The 25,659-nt window shown below is 43.4% G+C and overlaps 1 protein-coding gene across 1 annotated transcript in view; it reads left to right on the top strand.

Moving 5' to 3' along the window:
• The window catches only part of RNF5 (ring finger protein 5), a 39,194-nt gene that overhangs the window by 8,865 nt on the left and 4,670 nt on the right, over window positions 1–25,659 (top strand). Inside the window, exons 2-4 of the mRNA XM_082262914.1 lie at window positions 13,057–13,075; window positions 22,468–22,580; window positions 23,727–23,781. Of these exons, the coding sequence (XP_082119040.1) occupies window positions 13,057–13,075; window positions 22,468–22,580; window positions 23,727–23,781 (187 nt within the window). The remainder of the gene's footprint in view (window positions 1–13,056; window positions 13,076–22,467; window positions 22,581–23,726; window positions 23,782–25,659) is intronic.

Below are 25,659 nucleotides of genomic sequence, written 5' to 3'. Positions count from 1 at the left end.
GCTTATTTGAACAAGCAAACATTAGATTTTTGTTCAAACAGTACTTACAGATAAAGGTGATATTTATAGAAATGACACATAAAATTGACATGGTGTATGAAAGCTGAATTCCAGAAATTCCGCTCCTTTGTAAAAAGTGAAAGCACGCTAAGTGGTTGTAAATCCTCACATATAAAACAAAGACAATCTGCGTAATATCCCTCTAAATACTCTTCATATTGCTGTTGACATAATAAAGTGATTTCACAACACTTTGAAGTTATATATGAAGAAAACTATACAGTGTAATGCAACCTCAAATCTTTGAATCAAATCTCACAATATAATAAACATAAACAGGGTGCTAGTAAGCAAATAGATTTGCATCAATCTCCATATAACAAACAAGTATAATAAAATAAAGTTGATATATTTGTGAAGTGACAATGCAAATGAAATAAAATAATCACTGATTAAAGCCACACCCCTCGGACGTAACGCGTATAGGGGGCGGAGCCTGGAGCATGAGTCATCTTGTGGCCATCTCTGTCTATGGATGATGTTTGATGCATGTGAGATACAGCTGGCATGGCTTAAGTGCTTTTTATTGTGAGTAGATTTCTATGATTTTTAGTAGGGATTGACTGATTATCGGCAAAGCCGATCTGCACTTTCCCCAATATATCGGAATCAGCCCCTGAGGTTACCGATATTGCTGATATTTAGGGAAAGTGCTGTAACAGAGTGATGCCTGCAGCTAGAGGCATCACCCCGGTACCGGCATCCATAGCCGACGGTCAGCTGTCTTGTAATGACAACCAATGCGGCTGAGAAGCCACTCGCCTGTCATTACAAGGAGCGGGAGGGGACGCCCCCCCTCCCACCGCCTTCTGTGGCTCGCCTGGGTCTCCCGTCCCACCAGGAGACCCGGGCATCCTACCTGCACGGCCGCTGAACAGAAGACCCGATCAAAGCCGAATTCGGCTCTGATCGGGACTCCATGTAAAACCCAGAAGTGATGTCATGACATCACTTCCGTGTACTCGGCGGCAACGGCAAAAAAAATGCAAGCATTCAAAACGGCCAAACTTGGCGTTTTGAATGCTTTTAAGTGCAGAGGAGGGGTTTGGGGTCTTTAAGACCCCCAGATCCCTCCACAAGAGTACCTGTAAAAAAAAAAAAAAAAATTTAATGTCCGAAAATATCGGCCGATACCAATACCCGATGACCAAAATATCGGTATCGGCAATAAAAAAACAATATCGGTCAATCACTAATTTTTAGTCTAATACCTATTCGATACAGAGAGCACTAGATTGGCTGTATTTTATTCCCATCTATATGTTTATTGGCTTACTTGAAATTTGGCACTGAGCAAGAGGAGATTTGGAGGATTGAGGATGCCAAGCTCCCACCATTGAGTCCCTTTAGTTCCGTTTCACATTGGTGCGATGTGGCAACCCTGCAAATCCACTGTGGGTTACCATCATGTGTGGTGTCATCATGCCAAGATCAAAGCTCTCCAAGACCCTCCGAAAGAAGGTTGTGAAATCCTAGGAGTCTGGCAAGGGATCTAGAAAGATTACCAAAATGGTTTGAAATCAATCATTCCTTTTGTAAAGAAAAAATAATCTACAAGTGGCAATGAAGTCTAGACGATTTGAACCAAGAAGGGACTGATGCTATATCTCCAAGAGTCCCAAGATGTAATTGCAGGCTGTTCAGGTGACTCTTGCAACAGTTGGGATCAAAGTGCATGCATCTGCAATGAGAACGAGATGAACTTGTATAGGAGGTGTGCCAGGAAAATGCTTTTGCAAAAAAAGAAAAATATTCTAGCAAGATTACAGTTTAGATCGCATTCACACTGAAGCGGCACGACTTTGGGGGTGACCTGTGAAGTTGCGTGCATCGCGACTTGCACGCGACTTGCACGGACTTCATATAAAGAATGTCTATGCAAGTCGCTCCGAGGTCGCCCCGAAGTAGTATAGGACCCTTTTTCTAAGTCGGAGCGACTTGTGTCGCTCCTATTAGAACGGGTCCTGTAGCACTGCATGGACTGCGACTTGTCAGCCTGACAAGTCGCGGTCGTGTGAATGGAGACTTACTTTTGAATGTGTATGCAAAGACCAGGCCCTCCGGAATGTGCTGAAGACTGACCAATCAAAATTGTTCGGTAGATACAGCGCATCCAGAAAGTATTTACAGCGCTTTAATTTTTTCACGTTTTGTTATGTTACAGCTTTATTCCGAAATGGATTAAATTCATTATTTTCCTCAAAATTCTACAAACACCCCATAATGACAACATGAAAGAAGTTTGTTTGAAATCTTTGTAACTTTTTGTTAAAAATAATAAAGGAAAAAAAAATCCCATGTACATACAGTCAGGTCCATAAATATTGGGACATTAACACAATTCTAATCTTTTTGGCTCTATACACCCCCACAATGGATTTGAAATGAAACAAACAAGATGTGCTTTTACTGCAGACTTTTCAGCTTTGTATATGTGCCTCCCACTTTTTAAGGGACCAAAAGTAATGGGACAATCGGCTGCTCAGCTGTTCCATGGCCAGGTGTGTGTTATTCCCTCATTATCCCATTTACAAGGAGCAGATAAAAGGTCCAGAGTTCATTTCAAGTGTGCTATTTGCATTTGGAATATGTTGCTGTCAACTCTCAATATGAGATCCAAAGAGCTGTCACTATCAGTGAAGCAAGCCATCATTAGGCTGAAAAAACAAAACAAACCCATTAGAGAGATAGCAAAAACATTAGGTGTGGCCAAATCAACTGTTTGGAACATCCTTAAAAAGAAAGAACGCACCGGTGAGCTCAGCAACATCAAAAGACCCGGAAGACCACAGAAAACAACTGTGGTGGATGAGTGAAGAATTATTTCCCTGGTGAAGAAAACACCCTTCACAACAGTTGGCCAGATTAAGAACACTCTCCAGGAGGTAGGTGTATGTGTGTCAAAGTCAACAATCAAGAGAAGACTTCACCAGAGTGAATACAGAGGGTTCACCACAAGATGTAAACTATTGGTGAGCCTCAAAAACAGGAAGGCCAGATTAGAGTTTGCCAAACAACATCTAAAAAAGCCTTCACAGTTCTGGAACAACATCCTATGGACAGAGGAGACCAAGATCAACTTGTACCAGAGTGATGGGAAGAGAAGAGTATGGAGAAGAAAAGGAACTGCTCATGATCCAAAGCATACCACCTCATCAGTGAAGCATGGTGGTGGTAGTGTCATGGCGTGGGCATGTATGGCTGCCAATGGAACTGGTTCTCTTGTATTTATTGATGATGTGACTGCTGACAAAAGCAGCAGGATGAATCCTGAAGTGTTTCGGGCAATATTATCTGCTCATATTCAGCCAAATGTTTCAGAACTCATTGGACGGTGCTTCACAGTGCAGATGGGCAATGACCTGAAGCATACTGCGAAAGCAACCAAAGAGTTTTTCAAGGGAAAGAAGTGGAATGTTATGCAATGGCCAAGTCAATCACCTGACCTGAATCCGATTGAGCATGCATTTCACTTGCTGAAGACGAAACTGAAGGGAAAATGCCCCAAGAACAAGCAGGAACTGAAGACAGTTGCAGTAGAGGCCTGGCAGAGCATCACCAGGGATGAAACCCAGCGTCTGGTGATGTCTATGCATTCCAGACTTCAGGCTGTAATTGACTGCAAAGGATTTGCAACCAAGTATTAAAAAGTGAAAGTTTGATGTTTGATTGTTAATCTGTCCCATTACTTTTGGTCCCTTAAAAAGTGGGAGGCACATATACAAACTGTTGTAATTCCTACACCGTTCATCTGATTTGGATGTAAATACCCTCAAATTAAAGCTGAACGTCTGCAGTTAAAGCACATCTTGTTTGTTTTATCTCCAATCCATTGTGGTGGTGTATAGACCCAAAAAGATTAGAATTGTGTCAATGTCCCAATATTTATGGACCTGACTGTAAGTATTCACAGCCTTTGCTCAATACTTTGTTGAAGCACCTTTGGCACCAATTACAGCCTCAAGGCTCTTGGGTATGATGCTACAAGCTTGGCACTCATATTTCTGGGCAGTTTCTCCCATTCTTCTTTGAAGGATCTCTCAAACTCCATCCGGTCTGATGGGAAGCGTTGGTGCATAGCTATTTTTAGATCTCTCCAGAGATGTTCAATCGTGTGTGAGTCTGGGCTCTGGCTGGGCCACTCAAGGACATTAACAGAGTTGTCCTGTAGTCACTCCTTTGTTATCTTGGCTGTGTGCTTAGGGTTGTTGTCCTCCTTGGAAGAAGAAGCTTCGCCCCAGTCTCGGAGCACTCTGGAGCAGGTTTTCATCAAGGATGTCTCTGTACAATGCTGCATTCATCTTTCCCTCCATCCTGACTAGTCTCCCAGTTCCTGCCACTGAAAAACGTCCCCACAGCATGATGCTGCCACCACCATGCTTCACTGTAGGGATGGTATTGGCCAGGTGATGAGCGGTGCCTGGTTTCCTCCAGACATGACTCTTGCCATTCAGGCCAAAGAGTTCAATCTTTGTTTCATCAGACCAGAGAATTTTGTTTGTGAGGAGTGGCTTTTATCTGGCAACTCTACCATACAGGCCTGATTGGTGGAGTGCTGCAGAGATGGTTGTTCCTCTGGAAGGATCTCCTCTCACCAAACCGACTAGAGCTCTGTCAAAGTGACCATCGGGTTCTTGGTCATCTCCCTGACTAAAGCCATTCTCCCCCGATTGCTCAGTGTGACCAGGCGGCCCGCTCTAAGAAAAGTCCTGGTGGTTCCAAACTTCCCTTCGTTTACGGATGATGGAGGCCACTGTGCTCATTGAGACCTTCAATGCTGCAGAAAGTTTTCTGTACCCTTCCCCCTGATCCATGCCTCAATACAATCCTGTCTCTGAGGTCTACAGACAATTCCTTGGACTTCATGGCTTTGTTTGTGCTTTAACATGCACTGTTAACTGTGGGGCCTTATATAGATAGGTGTGTACCTTTCCATATCATGTCCAATCAACTAAATTTACCACAGGTGGACTCCAATCAAGTTGTAGAAACCTCTCAAGGATGAACAGTGGAAACCGGATGCACTGAGCTCAGTTTTTGAGTGTCATGGCAAAGGCTGTAAATACTTATGTACATGGGATTTTTTTTTTTTTTTTATAAATTTGCAAATATTTCAAACAAACTTCTTTCACGTTGTCATTATGGGGTATTGTTGGTAGAATTTTGAGAAAAATAATGAATTTAATCAATTTTGAAATAAGGCTGTAACATAACAAAATGTGGAAAAAGTGAGGAGCTGTGAATACTTTCCGGTTGCACTGTACAGTTGCTGCAAACCAACGACAGCATTTCAGGAGAACCTCATACCAACTTTGGAGCATGCTGGTGGAAATGTTATGGTTTTGGGTTGTTTTGCTGGTTGAGGGCTGCTTGGGCAGCTCACAGTCATGCAGTTAGCTATATATCCTGCATCATATCAAAGTGTGCTTCATGAAAATGTGATGCCACCTGTCCGAGCGTTGAGGTTGAGTCCGAAACAAAGGTTTCAACATCATAATCTAAAACAGATTAGCACATCCACCAAGGAATGGCTCAAAGAAGAAGAAAATAAAAGGTTGTAGACTGGCCAAGTCAAATCCCTGATTTGATTACTGTTGAAAATTTGCAATCCAGCAAATTCTTCATGGAAACCCAGGAATATCTTATAACTGAAGAAATGATGTATGGAGAGATGGAGTTGATGTAGGAGACTGCTGGGCAGTTATATAAAACGCCTACAAGGAGTCCATTCTACTACAGGGAACAATGCCGACTTCTGAGGCCGAGGGATTACTTCTTCCCAGGGTGGATTTGATTTACATCACTACTAAAAAGGCTGGGTTTAAATCAAAACATTATAAAGTGCAACTGGCAACTCTGTCCCGTAGTGGCTCCTCCTCTGACCCGCTGTTGACTCACCAGCAGTCCATTTCACTTTAATGGGACGGCTGGTGACGCGGCAGTGACGCAACAAGGTGAGGGATGTGGCGGCAGCAGGTGAGTGGATGCCCGCTAACAGGTGCTGCCATGATTGATCTGAAATGACAGGTGCTCTTTAAATGTAAGGACCTATTCTTGCTGGTAGTTAGAATCTTTCATTTCTCTTTCGTTCATTGATGGACACCGCACTTCATCTTCTTGACTGTAGGATTTTACTGCCCCCTACAGGAGTAGGACACTAGGCAGAGAAAAAAGCTTGAGTGGCCTTAACAGAATAAGCCTGAACCACAGTCTGTCCGATCCATCTGGAAATGGTGGCAGCAGAGGCAGCCAGCCCTTTGCTAGGTCCTACCTTGAGTCTGACTTCCGAATGGAGACCTATAGCAGGAAGTGGGAGTATACTCCCAGGGACTGCCCCATAGGCCTGCTCAAGCATTTTTCGCTGCCTAGTGTCCTACTCCTGTAGGGGGCAGTATAAACCTACGGTCAAGAAGATGAAGTGCGGTGTCTGTTATTGAACATCAGAGAAATGGATTTTACGGTAAGTCAAAATCCTATTTTCTCTTACGTCCTCCGACAGTTGCAGCCTCTCATTAAGCCTTCGAGTGGGGGAATGGCGCCCTCTGCAGGAGCAAGCTAGGCAGTTTGAAAGGTTAATAAAAAACTTTCTACACTTAGACACACCTCCAGGGGGCCGTCCCTCAGCCATTATCCTGACAGTTACTACTGTCCTTCAGCTGGTGGGTATTCTGGGTTAGCTCCTGTTGAGCTTTTGTTGCCCTGTTGGCTCAGTTGTTTTTTTCTGGCCTGGGGGATACGTTGCCTTTTCAGTAGGTTGCGTCTTCCCACCCCTCACACATGCACTGCTTTGGGACTTCCCACTCGTGAAGGCTTAATGAGAGGCTGCGACTGCTGGAGGACGTAAGAGAAAATAGAGTTTTTGTAAGAACTTACCGTAAAATTCTTTTCTCGGAGTCCTCCGACAGTCGCAGCTCCCGCCCCTCTGTCTTTGGATTTTGGGGTTGTTGACTTCCCGATACTGTTTGCTACAAAACTGAAGGACAGTAGTAACTGGGTCAGGATAATGGCCTAGGGACGGCCCCCTGGAGGTGTGTCTAAGTGTAGAAAGTTTTTATTAACCTTTCAAATTGCCTAGCTTGCTCCTGCAGAGGGCGCCATTACCCCTCTTTTGAAGGCTTAATGAGTGGCTGCGACTGTATGAGGACTCGGAGAAAAGAGTTTTACGGTAAGTTTTTACAAAAAACGTTATTATCTGCAAACAAAATGAAGGTTCTCTTTATATATTAGTAAGCTGTTAGCTTAGTAAAACAGAGATATCAGAACCGATTCAATCATACAGTTTGTAGTGTACATAGATTTGCAAAACAATGGGATAAAGGAATATTCCTGAACTTTGTTTTATCTCATGGTTACTGTGAAATTGTGTGAATACATCCATGCAGTGCATTTTATCTCAGCTTGCAGAGCTTGGATTCATTGAATGAGTTTGCCAGAAATGTAGAATATACAGCCTCATTCTATATAACTAAGCTCCATTTCATGCTGAATAAACTAAATTATTATTGTATCTTAAATAGCTGAATAAACTAAATTATTATTGTATCTTAAGTAGAAAATTATCTTTAGATATATTTTTTTTTACTCCAAAAGGATTTTATTCAATTACATTTGATTTAAATTCAAAACAATTCTCATTTAAATAAAATAAAATTAAAAAAAAAAATTTAAATTAAAAAAAAAAATCTGATTTAAATAAGAAAACATTTTTTTAAATATAAAAAAAAATCATTGATTTTTTTATCCACCCTTCTTTTACAGTTCACTATTACATGTAATGATATTTTTGTGATTGAAAAGGCACATTTTTCTTGTGGTCTTATTCACATACAGTCTATCACATTTATCTGTAGGCTCTGTTTGAATAAGGCTCCGTCTGCTCAAATTAGTAGAAAAAGTCAACATTTTCCATTGTGAGTTGTATTTACTTTTTCGCATGGTTTTAAACAATAGCTGCAGAATGGAATACATTGAAAAGCGTCCTATTTCATTGCGTCATAATATCTGATCTTGGATAGGTAGGTGTGGGCAGCGTTGTGTAAAGTCGCACAGAGTCCTCCCTGGCCTGGGGTGTGTGGCTCTGTTACATGACTCATTGTGCACCGGAATGTTTGTGCTGTAAATAATATATGAAGGTCATCTGTCAGTAATTTTTGGGGTTAGGCTTTGTACACACCGGCCTCATCTTGTATAGCAGCAGTGAGAACAGCAAGATTTTACAGAGCTTTTTAAAAAGCTGTCTAGTAACTTTTTTAAAGCAGAATTGCAGGTATGGTGCTTTTTGGGTCAATATAAGTGTACAAGGGTTGGACAAAACTTTGGAAACGCGATTTGATTTGCAGCTGTGAAAGCGCCAAAATGTTCCATGTTAAAGCGGTAATATACTCCGCTATCTGACTTTTACCTACAGGTAAGCCTATAATAAGGCCTATAATAAGGCTTATCTGTAGGTACAAATAATATCTCCTAAACCGGCACGGTTTAGGAGATATTAACCACTTTACCCCCGCTCACTGTGCCTCTACTGCGGCACACTGGCTCGTTCCTGTCCAGCGACGTAGACCTACGTCACTGGACTCCTCCCCTTGTGGGCGGCGCTCACGCGCCGCCGGAGGCTCGCTCCTGCTATATGCAGCGGGAGTTGGGCCAGGGGAGGAGCAGCGGCGATCACCACCGCTCTTCCCCGATCGGGGAATCGAGTTTGGAGATCCGCCCGCTTGTGTAAACAAAGCGGGCGGATCTCCTAAGTGACAGGGAGTGACAGATTGCAGGGTTCAGCATAGCTGAACATGCGATCTGTCCCTGTGTCACTCAGTCACCTCCCCCCCCACACGTTAGTAAGCACCAGGCATACATTAACCCCTCCCTCTCCAATAAAATTAACCCCTTCCCTGCCAGTGTAATTTTACAGTAACAGTGCATATATATAGCACTGATTACTGCAGTAATGTCACTGGTACCCCCAAAAGTGTCAAAAATGTCAGTCAAGGGTCCGATCTGTCCGCCGCAATGTCGCAGTCCCGCAAAAAAAATCGCAGATCGCCCCATTACTCGTTAAAAAAAAAAAAAACACCAAAAATGACAGAAATCTTTCCCTTAGTAAACGCAATAACCTGCGCAAACCAATCAAAATACGCTTATTGTGTTTTTGTTTTGTTTTTTTTGTTTTTTTTACCAAACGTAGGTAGCAAAAACCAAATTGGCCAAAAATTTAAAAAAAATGTGATTTTTACATTTTTTTGGGGGTAATTTCATATAAAAAAAAATGTGAAAAATATTATTTTTTCAAAATTTACGCTTTTTTTGTTTATAGCGCAAAAAGTAAGAATCGCACAGGTGATCAAATACCACCAAAAGAAAGCTCTGTTTGTGGGAAAAAAGGACGTAAATTTCGTTTGGGTACAGCGTCGCAGGACCGCACAATTGTCAGTTAAAGTCGCACAGTGCCGAATCGCAAAAAGTGGCCCAGACGTAAGACAGCAAAATCCTCCGGTGCTAAAGTGGTTAAACTTGCATGCAGCAGCTGACGTCGGCGGCACATTCGCTCTGCGCGGGAGTGATGTCATCGCAGCTCCAGCCACTCACAGCACCGGAGCCACCGAACCAGGAGATGCCAAGGGAGCATGTCGGCTCCCTTAGCGTTGTCCAGACGACGTGTCGGGGCTTCGTTCTAAGGTAAGTATTTCATAATGAGCTAGTATGCGATGCATACTAGCTCATTATGCCTTTGTCCTGCAGGGTTTGTCTTTTTTTTTTTTTCTCATCTCTTATACAACCGCTTAAGAGCCGGTTCACACTACCACGACTCAGTCGACCCCGACTTTGAAGTTGCCCGTGCAGCACGACTTCATCACGGCTTGCAAACAACTTCTCATTCTAGAAGTAAATGCAAGTCGCTTCACCCAAAAGTAGTGCAGGAGCCTTTTTCTAAGTCGGAGTGACTTGAGTCGCTCTGATTAGAACGGTTCCATTGCACAGCATGGAGCGCTACTTGTCAGACGACCAAGTCGCCTGACAAGTCGGAGTAGTGTGAACCGGCTCTTAAAGCGGAAGTGATGTAACATGGGACGGTAGGCGGCATAAACGCCAAACATAGAAAGAACACTAGACACACCAAACTGGATTAAAGGAGTTTTAAAAATCAGAAGGTTTTTTTTTTTTAAATCTTAATGTATTCTATTTATTAAGCCTTCTGTGTGCAGCAGCCCCTCCCCAGCACCCCCTAATATTTACCTGAGCCCCTCTCTGTCTAGCCATGCCCCTCCTGATTGGCTAAGACACAGCAGCGGCACCATTGGCTCTTACAGCTGTTAATCAATACTATTTAGCCAATCAGGAGTGAGAGGGGGCGGGGCCAAACCACAGCTCCCTGTCTGAATTGACACACGCAGCTGCAGCTTGGCTCGGGTGCCCCCATAGCAAGCTGCTTGCTGTGGGGGCACTTGACAGGAAGAGCAGCGAAGAGCAACCCGAGAAGAGGAGGATCCAGGCTGCCCTGTGCAAAACCAACTGCATAGAGGAGGTCAGTATAACATGTTTGTTATTTAAGAAAAAAAAATAGACTTAAAAATCAGTTTAAACACTTTGCTCCTCCTGCCGCATTTTTACGTCGGTAATTTGACGTTAGATACCAGTGTTATGGCAGCAGATAGCTTCCATAACCCCAGTATTTTCTTATAGGGCGGGCGGTCCTCATTCACATATAAGTGGTTCCAGTGGCAGATTCGCCACGGGATCACTTTTATGGGGCAGCGGGAGAGGTGCCCCCTCCTGCCACTTCCCGATTAGTTTTCCCCGCTTACCTAAGCTGTCGGTAACTTACCTAAGCTGTCGGTAAAACTATCCGGTTCATCAATGTCCCATTCAGAAAGTCGAGTGAGGGAAAGCTGGCCGCCACTTGACTCTATGGCCTTGGAGGACCGGAGCGACCTCAAACGTCGCTTCCTCCCAACAGCCTCGAAGGGCCAATTTTTTTTTCCATGCTGAAAAAAAATGACTTGTTTTTTTGCTTTTAAGTGTAGCACCCTCCTAGGTAGGTGCTAGGTAAAAGCATAATTTGCTGTGATCATTAGTTCTGCCTGTTACATGTGTCCAGGTGTGATTCACTTGGTCTGAGGGAGTGTCCCCACTGTATCCAATAGGGGAGCCTGTTAGACAGTGGAGGAAACACAGCCAATGACGCACAAGCTTTTGTGGCTGTCCCAGAGGGTTGGCACAGGAGTGGAGCATCCTGGGATTGGTCATAAAAGCGAGGGGCACATGTGACAGGGCGTCTTTGGGTGGGAAGCCAGGTCCCAGGAGGAGGGTGATGACTCTCTCCTCCTGTCTGCAAGGAAGGTGGTCACAGGTGGCCGGCCTAGTGAGCCAGAGTGTGGTGCTGAGCCAGGAGGCTGGCAAGTTGAGCTGGGAGCAGAGCAACCAGTGTCCGTGAGCTTGCCAGGGGTCTGCCCAGGAAGGGGACCACTCCAGTGAGGTGTCAGTGGACAGGAGTTCAGCACACACAGCCAGAGAGAAAGGGGGTACCAAGTTAGACCCTGAAGAGTAACTTACGAAGAGTCCACGTTCTTCATCTTCACTTCAGTGGCAAGGTGAAGCAGCGGCCTTGCCGCATCCTGCAGTCAGTTGTCCTCAGGATTGTACATAGTTCAAGTTGGAGTATCCCACTCTTCCTTTCTCCCATCCAAGTTCTAAAATAAAAACAAATCCCCTGGAATGTCCATTGTGTGCGCCAAGCGTTAGTGAGAAGATTTTAGACTGTTGCTATGGGTAACCCAGGGGAATCCGATCTCAGCAGCTACCCAGGGGTAGTGCTACATTAGTGTAGATGTGAGATCTGGGGTCTTTTTTGACCCCAGATCTCACAATAAAGAGGTCCTGTCATGCTTATTTCTTTCACAAGGGATGTTTACATTCCTTTTAATAGGAATAAAAGTGATAAAAAAAATTAAAGGACAGAGTACAAATAAAAAAGTAAAAAAGAAAAATAAAACAATTTAAAGCGCCCGTCCCTCCGAGCTTGTGCGCAGAAGTGAACGCATTTGCAAGTCATGCCCCAATATGTAAACTGTGTTCAAACCACACGTGAGGTATCACCACGATCGTTGGAGCGAGAGCAATAATTGTAGCCCTAGACCTCCTCTGTATTGCTAAACTAAACTAAACCTTCAGAAATTTTAAAGCGTTGCCTATGGAGATTTTTAGTTCCAATGTTTGTCACCATTCCATGAGCGTGCGCAGTTTTGAAGCATTGACAATATTGGGTATCTAATCAATAAATACTTTAAAACTGTAAACAAAATCAGTGGGGCGCTCTTCAAATATCCCTTTGGCGACTGGCAAAAACTCCTCTTCCTCCTGCTTCAATGGGGGTCCTGAGAAAGGCTGCGTGCAAATGATCAGATTATCGTACGATCCCTTGGAAAGCGATATTTTTTGTATTTTATTCTCATCGTGTGTACTAGGCTCTAAGCTGGTGTTCAGAGGGAAGAATGTCTCCTTTTCAGATACCCAAACAGACCACTGGTGTCTGTGTTGTGTGTGTTTTTTTTTTTTTTTTTTTTTTTTTTTAATTTATTTATTTTTTATTTGTATAATCGTTCAAAATTAATCATGGAACCCCTAGCAACCTCTGGAGGAACCCTGGTTGACATGTTGGAAACCCCAGGAAGGTGGTGTGAGGGCTCCATGAGCAAAGTATGATCCTCTCTATTGCATGATCCTAATTGTGGTCCATCAGACAACATAGGCAGCCTAATCTGCTTGTGTATGGACAGCTTGAGTCCAGTCTAGTATCCATGGGGGGACATAACCTGCTACTGGCTGTAACAGATCTCCAACGATCCAAAGGATCTGATGTATAGATTTGAGTCCCATGGAATATCTTATTCCTGGAACTTGTTTAGCACTGAGTTCTACTGTTAGCTGTATGCTACAGTATATTGTATTATTATTATATTATTGCAATGTTTCCATACTGATTGTATTTATCTTGTTTTGCAGCTGGCCGTGTCTTCATCAGGTATGTGTTTTTGTGCTTGTACTTGCCAATGTATAAAGGGATTATTATGAAAATGACCTGGTGTAGTGTTACCTCTATGGGCCGGTTCACACCATAAAAACGAAGTCCATATGTGTTTTTGCATGCATGTTTTAGATGCCTTCTGGTGCATTTTTTCCTGCTTTTTTCCTTCACGTTAAATAGGGACATATGTGTTTTTCGGTGCATTTTACCATGTTCCAGTACGGTTCAGTGCAGAAAAAATGCAGCAAGTAGTAGGTCACATGACTAAAAAATGCAACACAGGTGCGTTTTTTGATGCATTTCTGCCACGTTTTCAATGAGAAGATGTGTTTCATCGCCACGAACCAGTATGGAGACGTACATAGAATTGTTAAAGCGGAAGTAAACCCTCCTCTGCAAGTTGTACCTTTAGGTAAGCCTATGATAAGACTTACCTATAGGTACTGTAAATATCTCCTAAACATGTACGGTTTAGGAGATATTTACCTTACATGCAGACAGTGACGTCACTGGCGCATGCGCTCTGAAGGAACGGCCACTGGTGCCGTTCCTTCAGAGCCCCGTGCCGTGACCGTCAGCTCACGCGCGCGAGTGATGTCACCGTGGCTCCGGCCAATCAGATGGCCGGATGCCGCGATCCCAGAAGACGGGCGACTGAACATGTCACATGCCCGTCATAGAGGTAAGCGGGCGGCACGGCGGGGGCTCGTTCTAAGGTAAGTATTTCATAATGAGCTAGTATGCGATGCATACTAGCTCATTATGTGTTTCTCTTTCAGGGTGGAAAAAAAAAATTGGGTTTACAACCTCTTTAAAGGGATAAATATTTATAATTTATATATTTAAAAATGTATTTCTTTTTTAAAAACTGTCCATTTCAGGTTTTCAGCCAAGTGCATCCTAAGTTTTTTTTTTTTTTTTTTTTTTTAAATGAAGAAAAAAAAAAAAAAAAAACGCACTGGACTGCATGTGGTATGAACCGGTCCTATGTGTGGAAGGTAGACCCATTTGTGGCATATATCAGTCATCAGTCAGTGTTATTACATGAGTATATGTGGCAAAAGCCAGTGAAGAACGGCTATAGTTTCTGAATTTTGGCAGATTCCTGCTGAACCGGCAGAAATTCGGGCTGTCGGTGGCCCTATCGACACCACCCAGCTCAACCAATTTTGTTGAACAATTGTTGGCTAAACAGTGACTTTATCCAATCAGATGCAGTCACGGTTCAGGTCTTCTGACAGCTGCGGGTGCTGTGGCTGTATACAACAGCTGGCATTGCAGATTCCTTAATCAACACTATTAAGGCCCCTTTCACACATACGGTCCGTTTGTCCGTTTTTCATCCATCCATTGACGGATGAAAAACAGACATCAATGTATCTCTATGTAAAATGGATGATCATCCATTAACATCCATTTTCATCCGCTTCCGTCAATGTCTGTTTTTTGGAACGGATGAATGCCCTATTTTTCATCCGTCAAAAAAAAGGATCGGATAAAAAAACGGATGTAAACGGACAAACAGTCCGTTTTTTCATCCGTTATTGCATTGGTAGTGAATGTAAAAAAAAAAAAAACGGATGCAAAAACTGATGCAGTTTGATGTGACTAAACGGACCGTATGTGTGAAAGGGGCCTTAAGCCCCGTACACACGATCAGATTATCGAACGATCTGTCGTCCGTTTTTTGTGGCATGCTAGTCTGATGTGGAAAGTGAAGAGGTTTTTCTCATACAAATTTTCCCGTATAACAGAATTCTACTTCAGAAGTGATGTCATGTGTTGGATTGCTTTCTTTGTGTTCTTTCCTCTCTGAGCGTGCCTAGTCTTGCTCTTAAGATTTTTTTTCAGTCGAAATCTGTACTGATGAAACGAAAATCGGACGTTGTTTTGACGGACGACAAAAATTTTATAGCCTGCACATCAGGATTTTGTCAGCCGAAAAGTTGGAGTCGGCTGTCGAAAGCACCATACTAACAATCCGAAAATCGGCAGATCGGTCATCGGAAGAATTTTCCCTATAGATTTTCTTATCGTGTGTACGGCCTTTAGTGTGGATGGGCCAATCAAGTGATTTCTCATGTTTAGCACGCAGGGCAGAGAACCTACAGGTGAATGGCCAGCTCTAGGAACAATTGTGCTTTATGTCACAGTATTATCTCTAGTTCTTGGTAAATTGATAGGCTACGTTCCCTAATGGGAAAAAAAACAGGCTTTTTAGTGTTGGCCACCAACTAATGCTGGCCGTACACTATACGAAAAATCGGGCGAAATTCAGTCATTGGGACAGTTCTTTCGTTTTTCGGCCAGTTAATGACGTTTTTGAGCCGAAAAAACTAAGGACACGTTTGGAAATTTTCTGCCGAACGATAAATTGAAAGGTTAATGTGTTTCTCGTCCAAACTGTTTGCACTAGGTATATGTGAAAAAACCAACAAAAAACTGATTCATTTATGTCCATTGAACGATTTATCGGTCATTACACGATGGCACGATCGTTTGGTCTCATGGGTGAGTGTTCGTTTTTTGAAAATGAGTTTGAACGATTTTTCGTATAGTGTATGGCCAGCATAAGTCTATAAGTGGCATAATAACCTCAATACCGCTATACGTAATATATATATATATATATATGGCTTTATATTGAGGTGGTTATACTAGGATCATGGTTTAGGCTACAGCCATGATCCTGGTACCGTTATTTAAAGCTGGCAATTCTGTTTTATATAAAAGTGATAAGAACGGCTTTACAGAAGCTGAATCACTTTTAAAGAGACCCACCTGCTGCTGCCTTTACCTGGCTCTTCCGTCCCATCAGGGAGCCCGGTGTAAGGGAAACCCTAAAACTTATGGCTACATTCACACCTGAGCGTAGAGTTTTTTTACCGCGATTTCCCGCAATTTTTGCTGCGATTTTTACCACGATTTACAGGTGTTTTTACAGGCGTTTTTTGTGCAGGCGTTTTTAGATTGAATGGAGACCAATGGAAAACGCCTGTAATCTGCCCAAAAAGAAGCTCATGTACTTTTTTGAGCGTTGGGCGTTTTGCTCACAGCGTCAAAACGCTCAGATGTGAACAGGGGCCATTGAAATGAATAGGATTTGTCTTGTTGGGCGTTTTTGAGAGCTGATCCTAGAGCAGAAAAACTCCCCAAAAACGCCCCAAAACGCCTACATGTGAACGGAGCCTATGGGTTTCAGTAACATTTTGACTGTTGAAGCCAGATTGAAAATTATGAAAATAATCCCTACCCCGAAAATAAGACCTAGCATGATTTTCAGAGATGGCTGCAATATAAGCCCTACCCTGAAAAAAAGCCCTATTAAAATCCTTGATCTCAGCCCCTCCGTCTTCAGTATTCCGAGAGGGAAAGTAGAGCTCCGGAGGGTCACATGAGTGCCCAGCAGTGCTGTAAATAAGGTATTTTCCATAATAAAATTACAAAAGGAGACACACTGCACATTACATAATCTTTTTACAAAATCCATTACATAATTTTGCAATGACTTTATCCAAGGTTAATTTCTGGGATTACAGAATGTCATAATTGCTGACTTCTGAGTTGAGAGGGGGAGAGAACTTCTTTTTTTTTTTTTTTTTTTAACATTTTATTTTTTTATTACAGTTTTTTTTTAGAACATAGAGAGGGCTAAATGACACGGCACAAGCATTGTGCTGTCAATCATGCTTTAACCACTTAAGCCCCGGAAGATTTTACCCCCATTCCGACCAGGGGGTATTTTGCGATTCGGCACTGCGTGACTTTAACGGACAATTGCGCGGTCGTGCGACGCTGTACCTAAACGAATTTGACGTCCTTTTTTTCCCACAAACAGAGCTTTCTTTTGGTTGTATTTGATCACCTGTGCGATTTTTTTGATCACGCGCTATAAACAAAAAAAGAGCTTCAATTTTGCAAAAATAGCAATATTTTTCACATTTTTTTTATATGAAATTCCCCCCAAAAAAAATGTAAAAATCAAAATTTTTTAACATTTTCGGCCAATTTGTTTTATGCTACCTATGTTTGGTAAAAAAAATCGCAAAAAGCGTATTTTGATTGGTTTGCGCAAAAGTTATCGCGTTTACTAACAAAGGGAAAGATTTTTGTCATTTTTGTTGTTTTTTTTTAACGCGTAATGGCGGCGATCTGCGATTTTTTTTTTTTTTTTTTTTTTGCGGTACTGCGACATTGGGGCGGACAGATCGGACCCTTGACTGACATTTTTGACACTTTTGGGGTTACCAGTGACATTTCTACAGTAATCAGTGCTATATATATGCACTGTTACTGTAAAAATACACTGGTAGTGAAGGGGTTAACTTTATTTGGGAGGGAGGGGCTGTGTGTGTCCCTAGGGGCGTGCTTTCTACTGTGATTGGCTGGGGCTTGAGCTGTAAGGACACTGATCAACGGATCTACATAGTAGATCCATGTGATCAGTGTCTTTACAGCGAGGAGAATGAAAGGTCGCTTGTTTACACAAGCTGCCTGACATTCTCCCTCTCCCCCGCCGATCGCCGAGTGGCCGGCGGACATCGGGTCCGCTGGTCACATGCGCGGGGGGGTCCGTGACCACGCGGGAGCGCGCCCGCTCCCTAGACCCTCACAAGCAAGCAACGTAGCCCTACGTTAGTTTGCCTGTGAGGGGCTGACCGCCGACGTAGATAGTCGTGCGGCGGGCGGCAAGTGGTTAAAGGATCAGAATATTTATTTATTTTAGAGTTACTACAATTACTTTAAGATCGTCATTGTACATACCGTAAATAAATAAGACATCCCCTGATAATAAGCCCTAGTATGATTTTTGTAGCCAAAATTAATATAAGACCCTGTCTTATTTTCGGGGAAACACGGTATTTAGACAAACATGTAGGCACATGTTTGGAGAGCAATTCAGTACAAACATTCTGTTGATTTGATAAACCTTGCTCTAACTGGCTAGGGCCTTTATTACAATTTTATACATTCTAAAGTGGGTGGAACCTAGCTATCTAGTTTCTTTAAAGTCACATCTGAGTCTTTGGTGACATTCTTTGATATGCGGATGGACATTTAACATAGACATGTCACTTCCAATTGCTTGTTGAAGGATGTGACCGGCGGAATGGGCTTCCTTGGGCACAGTGAGAGGAACTGATGTTGTTCCTCCCACTACATGTCATCAGAAAGTGACGAGGATTTTGTCACTTCCAGTTTCAGTTAGCTGTTTGTAAACACTTATTGGCCTGTGATAGCGTCTGATTAAACTGATCTCCGTTTGATCAGGTGCTTTGGAGGCCAGAGGAGAGATATGGACCCCAGATCCCTCCATAAAGTGGACCTGTCGCCGCCCTTGCTATCACAAAGGATGTTGTCCACCCCTTGTTAAAGCAATAAAGTTGATCTAAAAAGTTAAAGGGACCGTGTAAAAAAAAAAAATAAAAAAAAAAAAATGTAAATACATTTTTAAAAAGTAAAAGCACCCCTGACCTCCCCCTTAGATTCCCCCTGGGATGCACGTAGGTCATGCACGCAGATGTAAACAGCGATTGCACCACCATGAGATATCACTTTGAACCTCAGCGTGAGAGCAATAATTCTAGGACCAGATCTCCTGTATAACTCTATGGTGAGAGGCACCCATTCAGGGAAGTTCTTGCTGAATCAGCATTAAAATGATGTCCAACGTAACATCTGTTCGGAAACCGTGTTTTGGTTGTGCTTGCAGAATAAACTTTTGTGTGTCATGAAACTCTGATAAGCCCGGGGTGGTTCAGGTCACATAGTTGCCGCCTTCAGTATCAGGCTATTTATTTTCTGGGTTCTCGAAGGACAAGCCCAGCTCATAGGAGGCTTCTATAGAAGGATTATGAAACCTCAGTGTTGACACTTGTAAATGGAGACACCTTGCACTCGGAGACTGGACACGTCAAGTATTGCTTAGTGTCTGCTCTTAGGATACGGTCATGTTACATCATAACAACTGTGCCGGCACCATAAACAAAGGCCTTGCACTGGTTTGACATGTGAATTTAAGGATTAGTGTAGACAGGAATTTTGCTGCTGAAATGCATTTGTGAAATTTTTGAAGGATCTGGAATGTAGAGACTGAATTTGGAATAGGCTTGTATGGAGCTGTGCTGGCTTGTATTTTTAGGGTTTTTGTTATTCATTGTTCATTTTTTTTTCCTAAATGTAGCATGACCTGTTCTGCCGTGTTAGATACCAAAATCATGAATAAATACCGTCCCACTGAAATGTTTTGGCAAAGAAACGCAGTGGGTCTCATAGTTGCCTACGCTGTTACATTAGCCGAAGAGAGACCAATACTTGCCAGGTTCAGACCTCCTCCTGTCATCTCCAGAGAGGGAGGCCCGGCCCCCTGTGATATTTTAGAGGCAAATCTGTCTTTGTTAGTATTCCATATTGAGCCCTGGTTTACATCGGTGCAACTTGTCATTCGATTAGACAGTTTAACCACTTCCCGCCCAGCCTATAGCATAATGACAGATTGGTGGGACTCTCGTCGCTCTGAGTGGACGTCATATGTTTTCCTTCTTGATTGCGCCCCGCGCACACTCGCAGGGCCGCACTGCGGCACAATGTTGCCGGCTGTGTCTGTGTAACCAATCACATCAGGTCATGTGACTGTTGTAAACTATAAAAGAGGAACAGCTAGTGAATGGAGGAGATACGGGATAAGACCCACATCCCTGATACAAAAGAAGAAAAAAGAGGAGGGACTCCCCCCCCCCCCCCCAGAGGTTCTGCGTGTCTCTATCCTCTGACTGAGCTTTTGCTCTTACTGCGCGCTGTTTGGGCCCCACAGTTGGGACATCTGTATGCGCGCAATCTTGGTTGCTGCTTCTTTCGGTCTACTGGGATGGATAGAACATGTTGATTTTATATACAAGGCTGGCGATTTTGTGACTCTTTGCATCATAAGTGTTGTTTTGGACTACACCATTCAAACACCCCTGAAGAAGGAATAAAATCCAGAAATGCGTCAGATGTGCAGCCATGTTGCTCTGAGTAATCCGTTTACACATTCATGCATTAGTGTCTGTATATAAATTGACAACCTCTGATAGTCTTTTTTTAGGGCTAGCCACCCTTTTTTGCTTCTATTTTTTTGTACTTTTTGGAATAATAAATATGTATTAAATTTTATCTTTTGTACTACATTTAACTTATTGGATTAAAAACAACCATTAGGATAAAGACCACTAAAGTCCCATTTAGGGGGGGGGGGGGGTCCCTCCTTTCTTTTCTCCTGTTGAAAACCATAGATGGCTTCCTTTCAAACCATCCATTGTGTACAATTGTGTTGCTAGCTGTGATTGGTCACAGTGATCACATGGTACAGACGAGACCAATTGCAGTCCATCTGCGCCATGTGATCAGCTGTGACCAATCACAGCTAACTGCAGCAAAACTGAATCGATTTTCATTCTGTAAAGTGCTTGCTTATAGCAATGCAATTCTTTGCTATAAGCAAACGTGTTAAAGCGGAGTTCCACCCTGGATTTTTTTTTTTTTTTTAATACCCCCGGGACAGTCAGGGCTAGTACATTCCACAATGGCTAGCCTCTGATCTGTCCCAGGTTGCACTTACCTGTTAGGACAAATACTTACCTTGCAAACGTCTTGTCCAGCTCTGCCATCTCAGATGTGGGCAGCTTGAAGCCAGCGAGATCCCTTTCGGCGTCTTCTTCCGCCTTCTTTGGTCCCACGATGCTCTGCGCCGGCCCCGACGTCACTTCCGGGTCGCGCGCGTCATCCCTCTACAGCTTCTGGGCATGCCCAGAAGCTGTTTAGAAGGGGATGATGCGCGCGACCCGGAACTGACGTCGGGGCCGGTGCAGGCGCAATGATTCCTGGGAGCTATGACATTCAGCTCCCAGGAATCATTGCAGAGCCAGGAAGTGACGACAGGCCGCGGCCGAGGAAGGAGGAAGAAGGAAGTAAGGTAAGTATTTTTTCTTCGCTACGAGGTAAGTAAAAAAAAAAAAAAATATGCGATTATCCATTTCTTTTTCAGGTGACCCGGAGCGAGAAGATGGAGGTAAGTATAAAAATAGGGTGGAACTCCACTTTAAAGAGGTTTTTTTTTTAAAAAAAACGAACACCTGAAAGAAAAACACATAATGAGCTAGTATGCATCGCATACTAGCTCATTATGAAATACTTACCTTAGAACGAAGCCCCTCAGTGCCGACCGCTCACCTCTCTCATGGGTGACATGTTGTGTCTCCCTTCTTCCGGGTTTGCGGCATCCGGCCATCTGATTGGCTGGAGCCGCGATGACGTCACTCCCGCGCATGCGCGCGGGAGCTGACGTTAACGGCACGGGGCTCTGAAGGAACGGAACCAGCGGGCGTTCCTTCAGAGCGCATGCGCCAGTGATGTCATTGGCTGCATGCAAAGTAAATATCTCCTAAACGGTACATGTTTAGGAGATATTTACAGTACCTATAGGTAAGTCTTATCATAGGCTTACCTATAGGTACAAGTTGCAGAGGAGGGTTTACTTCCTCTTTAAAGAAAAAACAAAAGATGATCACCTCCCCAGAGTAGTACAATGTTACTATGGTAATGTTATATTGCTCTGGTCAAAGTGTGGTAAAAAAATATAATTATCATTACTATTATGGAGGGGGAAGATTTACCCCCCCCCCCCTTCATAACCAGGCTATTTTTTGCGATACGGCACTGCGTTACCTGACAATTGCGCGGTCATGCGATGCGGTACCCAAATAAAATTTGACATTCTCCCCCCCCCAAAAATAGAGCTTTCTTTTGGTGGTATTTGATCACCTCTGCGTTTTTTTGAAGAGCGACAATTTTGAAAATAAAAAAAAAAACAATTTTTAGTTTCTGCTATAAAACCTATCCAATAAAAAAATTGAAAGAAATCTAAGAACAGGATGAGACGGCGTATTACTGGATTTTAAACAGTATAGACTCTTATTTTTAATGTTTACATAGCTATACCTGCAAAAGGGGCCAGCCTGAAGTCATCTAGCAGAACTTCATTTTCCAACTAAAGTTCCACTTAAAGGTAACAAAGACAAAAGCTGATTATTTGTTGTAGCAAGCCAGTTTTGTATTTGGCTTGGAAAAAAAGATGAAAGCCTGTTTAGTGAGCACATTCTGATAACACGCATTCTAATGTGTGTTTTATTCTTACAAGACTGGTGTGTGGAAAGGGTACGGTGTTAGATAATTTTACACAAGTTCTGGGAAGCTGAGTCATGACATGATTGCACACACTAACACCAACACTAAGAAGCGGAACTTTTACCCCTTTTTTAAAGCTGTAGAATCTTAAGAAACTTTTTGTAAATGCTCCAACTTATCTCTAATGTCTCTGTATTTATTTGTCTTATTTCTTGCTTTTTTAGTGGTTCGAAACGCGACCAGAACGCCAGGAGTGTCCTGTGTGTAAAGCGGGCATCAGTCGAGAGAATGTCATACCAATATATGGCAGAGGAGACACCAACCAGCAGGACCCCAGGTGACAAACCGATTGGATCTATGAGCCTGCCCTCCTCCTTCAGGGTCACACAGACTGAAGAGAGCTATGAGCCTGTTCTGCTCCTGCAGGGTGACACAGACAGAACTGAGCTAGGAGTCTGTCCTCCTCCTGCAGAGTGAGAAGGATAGAAGGGAGCTATGAGTCTGTCCCCCTCCTGCAGGGTGACACAAACAGAAGGGAGCTATGAGTCTGTCCTCCTCCTGCAGAGTGACAAGGATAGAAGGGAGCTGTGAGCTTGTCCTTCTCCTCCTGCAGGGTGACAAAGACATAAGGAAGCTATGAGCCTGTCCTCCTCCTCCTGCAGGCTGACACGGACAGAAGGAAGCTGTGAGATTGTCCTTCTCCTCCTGCAGGGTGCCACAGACAGAAGTGAGTAATGAGCCGGTCCTCCTGCAGGGTGGCACAGACAGAAGGGAGCAATGAGCCTGTCCACCTCCTGCAGGGTGACACAGACAGATATAAACGGAGTCTGTCCTCCTTCTGCAGGGTGACACGTATAGAAGGGAGCTATGAGTCTGTCCTCCTGCAGGGTGACACAGACGGATATAAACTGAGTCTGTCCTCCTTCTGCAGGGTGACAGGTATAGAAGGGAGCTATGAGTCTGTCCTCCTGCAGGGTGACACAGACAGATATAAACTGAGTCTGTCCTCCTTCTGCAGGGTGACAGGTATAGAAGGGAGCTATGAGTCTGTCCTCCTGCAGGGTGACACAGACGGATATAAACTGAGTCTGTCCTCCTTCTGCAGGGTGACAGGTATAGAAGGGAGCTATGAGTCTGTCCTCCTGCAGGGTGACACAGACAGATATAAACTGAGTCTGTCCTCCTTCTGCAGGGTGACAGGTATAGAAGGGAGCTATGAGTCTGTCCTCCTCCTGCAGGCTGATACAGACTAGGTTGCAATGAGTCTGTCGTCTTGCAGGGTGACCAAGATAGAAGGGAGCTATACGTCTGTCCTGCTGCAGGGTGACACCTATGGGAACTAGGAGTCTGTCCCGCTTTCTGTAGGGTGACACAAGACAGAAAGAACTGGGGTACTGCCTTATCCCCTGTAAGCCCCGTCTTTTTACTAATATAAGACTTTTGTGTGACAAATTGTCACTATTTTTTTTCTCCTGTTGCTCAGGTTGAGGACTCCCCCAAGACCTCAAGGACAAAGACCAGAACCAGAGAACAGAGGGGTAGGTTGTTTGTGGTACATCAAATTACCTTATTTAATTTTTAAACTGTAATTTTGTGTATTAATGTCTGTATATTTCTTAATTTGTAATGGTCCTCGCTGAGTGTAGACAAGCATCTCCTTTACTATGTTCTAAAACTATCCTGAATCTAAATGGTATAGTAGTGAATTCCCCATTGCTTACTTGTTCCTACAGGTAAGCCTTTATTGAGGCTTAATTGTAGGTACAGTAAATATATCTGTGCAGGGTTTAGAAGATATTTATTATAGTAGCAGCCGGTGACGTCACCGGTGCATGCGCACTGAGCTCTCAATGGATGGCTTGTGGGAGTGACATCATTGCGGCTCGGTCAGTCAAACAGCCGAAGCCCGTGAACCCAGAAGGAAGACTGGATGAAAATGGAAGTGTCGGGAGAACTGGGACAAGTGCTCTGCTGGAGGGCTTCGTTCTATGGTAAGTCTTTTCATAATGTGCTAGTATGCGATGCATACTAGCTCATTATGCTTCAGGGGCCCAATTTTTTGGAATTCTTTGTGGTTTTACTACCGCTTTAGGAGCCCTTGGGGTCCATGTACACTTGGCTTAAAGCGGAGTTCCGGCCTCAAAAACCACTTTGGGCCATCCGCTTGCTGAAAATCACCTAAAAAAGAAATGGATAGTCCCGATTTTTTTTTTTTTTTTTTCCAATTACTTACCTTGTTATTGAAGAAAATATACTTGCCTTTCATTCACTTCCTCCCTCTGTGGCCACGGCCCGCCCTGTCTCTTCCTGCTTGCGTTGACTCCTGGGAGCTGAACGTCATCGCTCCCACGAATCAATGCGCCTGCACCGGCCCTGCTCGTCACTTCCGGTGTAGGTGCATCATTCCCTGCTAAACAGCTTCTGGGCATGCCCAGAAGCTGTGCAGGGATGACGCACCTGCACCGGAACAGACAAGGGGGGCCGGTGCAGGGCATTCTGGGACCGTAGAGGACGCCCTGGCTTCAGCTGCCCACACCTGAGATGGCAGCACTGGACAATACATTTTCAAGGTAAGTATTTCTTCTAAAAGTTTAAGTGCAACCTGGAACAGTTCAGAGGCTAGCCATTCTGAAATGCACTAGCCCAGACTGTCCTGGGGGTATTTTTATCTCAAAAATGTTTCCGAGGCCGAAACTATGCTTTAAAAAAAGCACTTCGCTTTTCTTTTTTTTTTTTCTGCCAAAAACTCCTCTCGAATGCAAACCAGAAAGGTGTGTTTTTTTTTTTTTGGCTGCCTGTAATCGTCCCAATGTGCATTGACAAATAGGAGAACATTGAGCTGCTTCTACAGGCAAAACACAAATCTGTAGAAGCAGCGATTTTAAGCCAGTGTGCAGGGACCCTTATGCCTAGTACACATGATGAGAAAATCGGACGAAAAATACCGCTTTTCGAAGCAATCGTGCGATAATCTGATCGTCGGTACACAGTTTTCGAGAGCTGATCACAACTGTTCCTGCAAAATTATCAGAAGGTATAAGCATGAAAATTTCCCTTATACAATACCTGAACTAACGATTTTTGTTATAAAAAGGACGGAATTTGCCGGAAAATAATTGAGTGACCAATACCGCGCATGCTTGGAAACAAAAGAATACTTTACGATACAATACATTATATCACTTCCGAAGTTGTATTCTGTCGTACGAGAATTTTTGTAACTTTAGTAACCTCTTCATTTTCAATACGAAACTAGTATGCGAAAAGAAAACCCAAAAAACAGATGATCATTCATCCCATATTCTCATTGTGGGTACTAACTAGGCTTTATTCCTGTAGATAAAGATTTAATACCTGCTTGTAGACATAAGGTGGCACTGTTGTTACTGTGAATTGGATTTTGGAATAAAAGAAAA

This window comes from Pelophylax lessonae, assembly GCF_965119305.1.
Source record: "Pelophylax lessonae genome assembly, chromosome: 7".
Lineage (NCBI taxonomy): Eukaryota > Metazoa > Chordata > Amphibia > Anura > Ranidae > Pelophylax > Pelophylax lessonae.
Note: the sequence above shows the minus strand (reverse complement) of the source record. Positions and strands in the feature narration are given on the sequence as shown.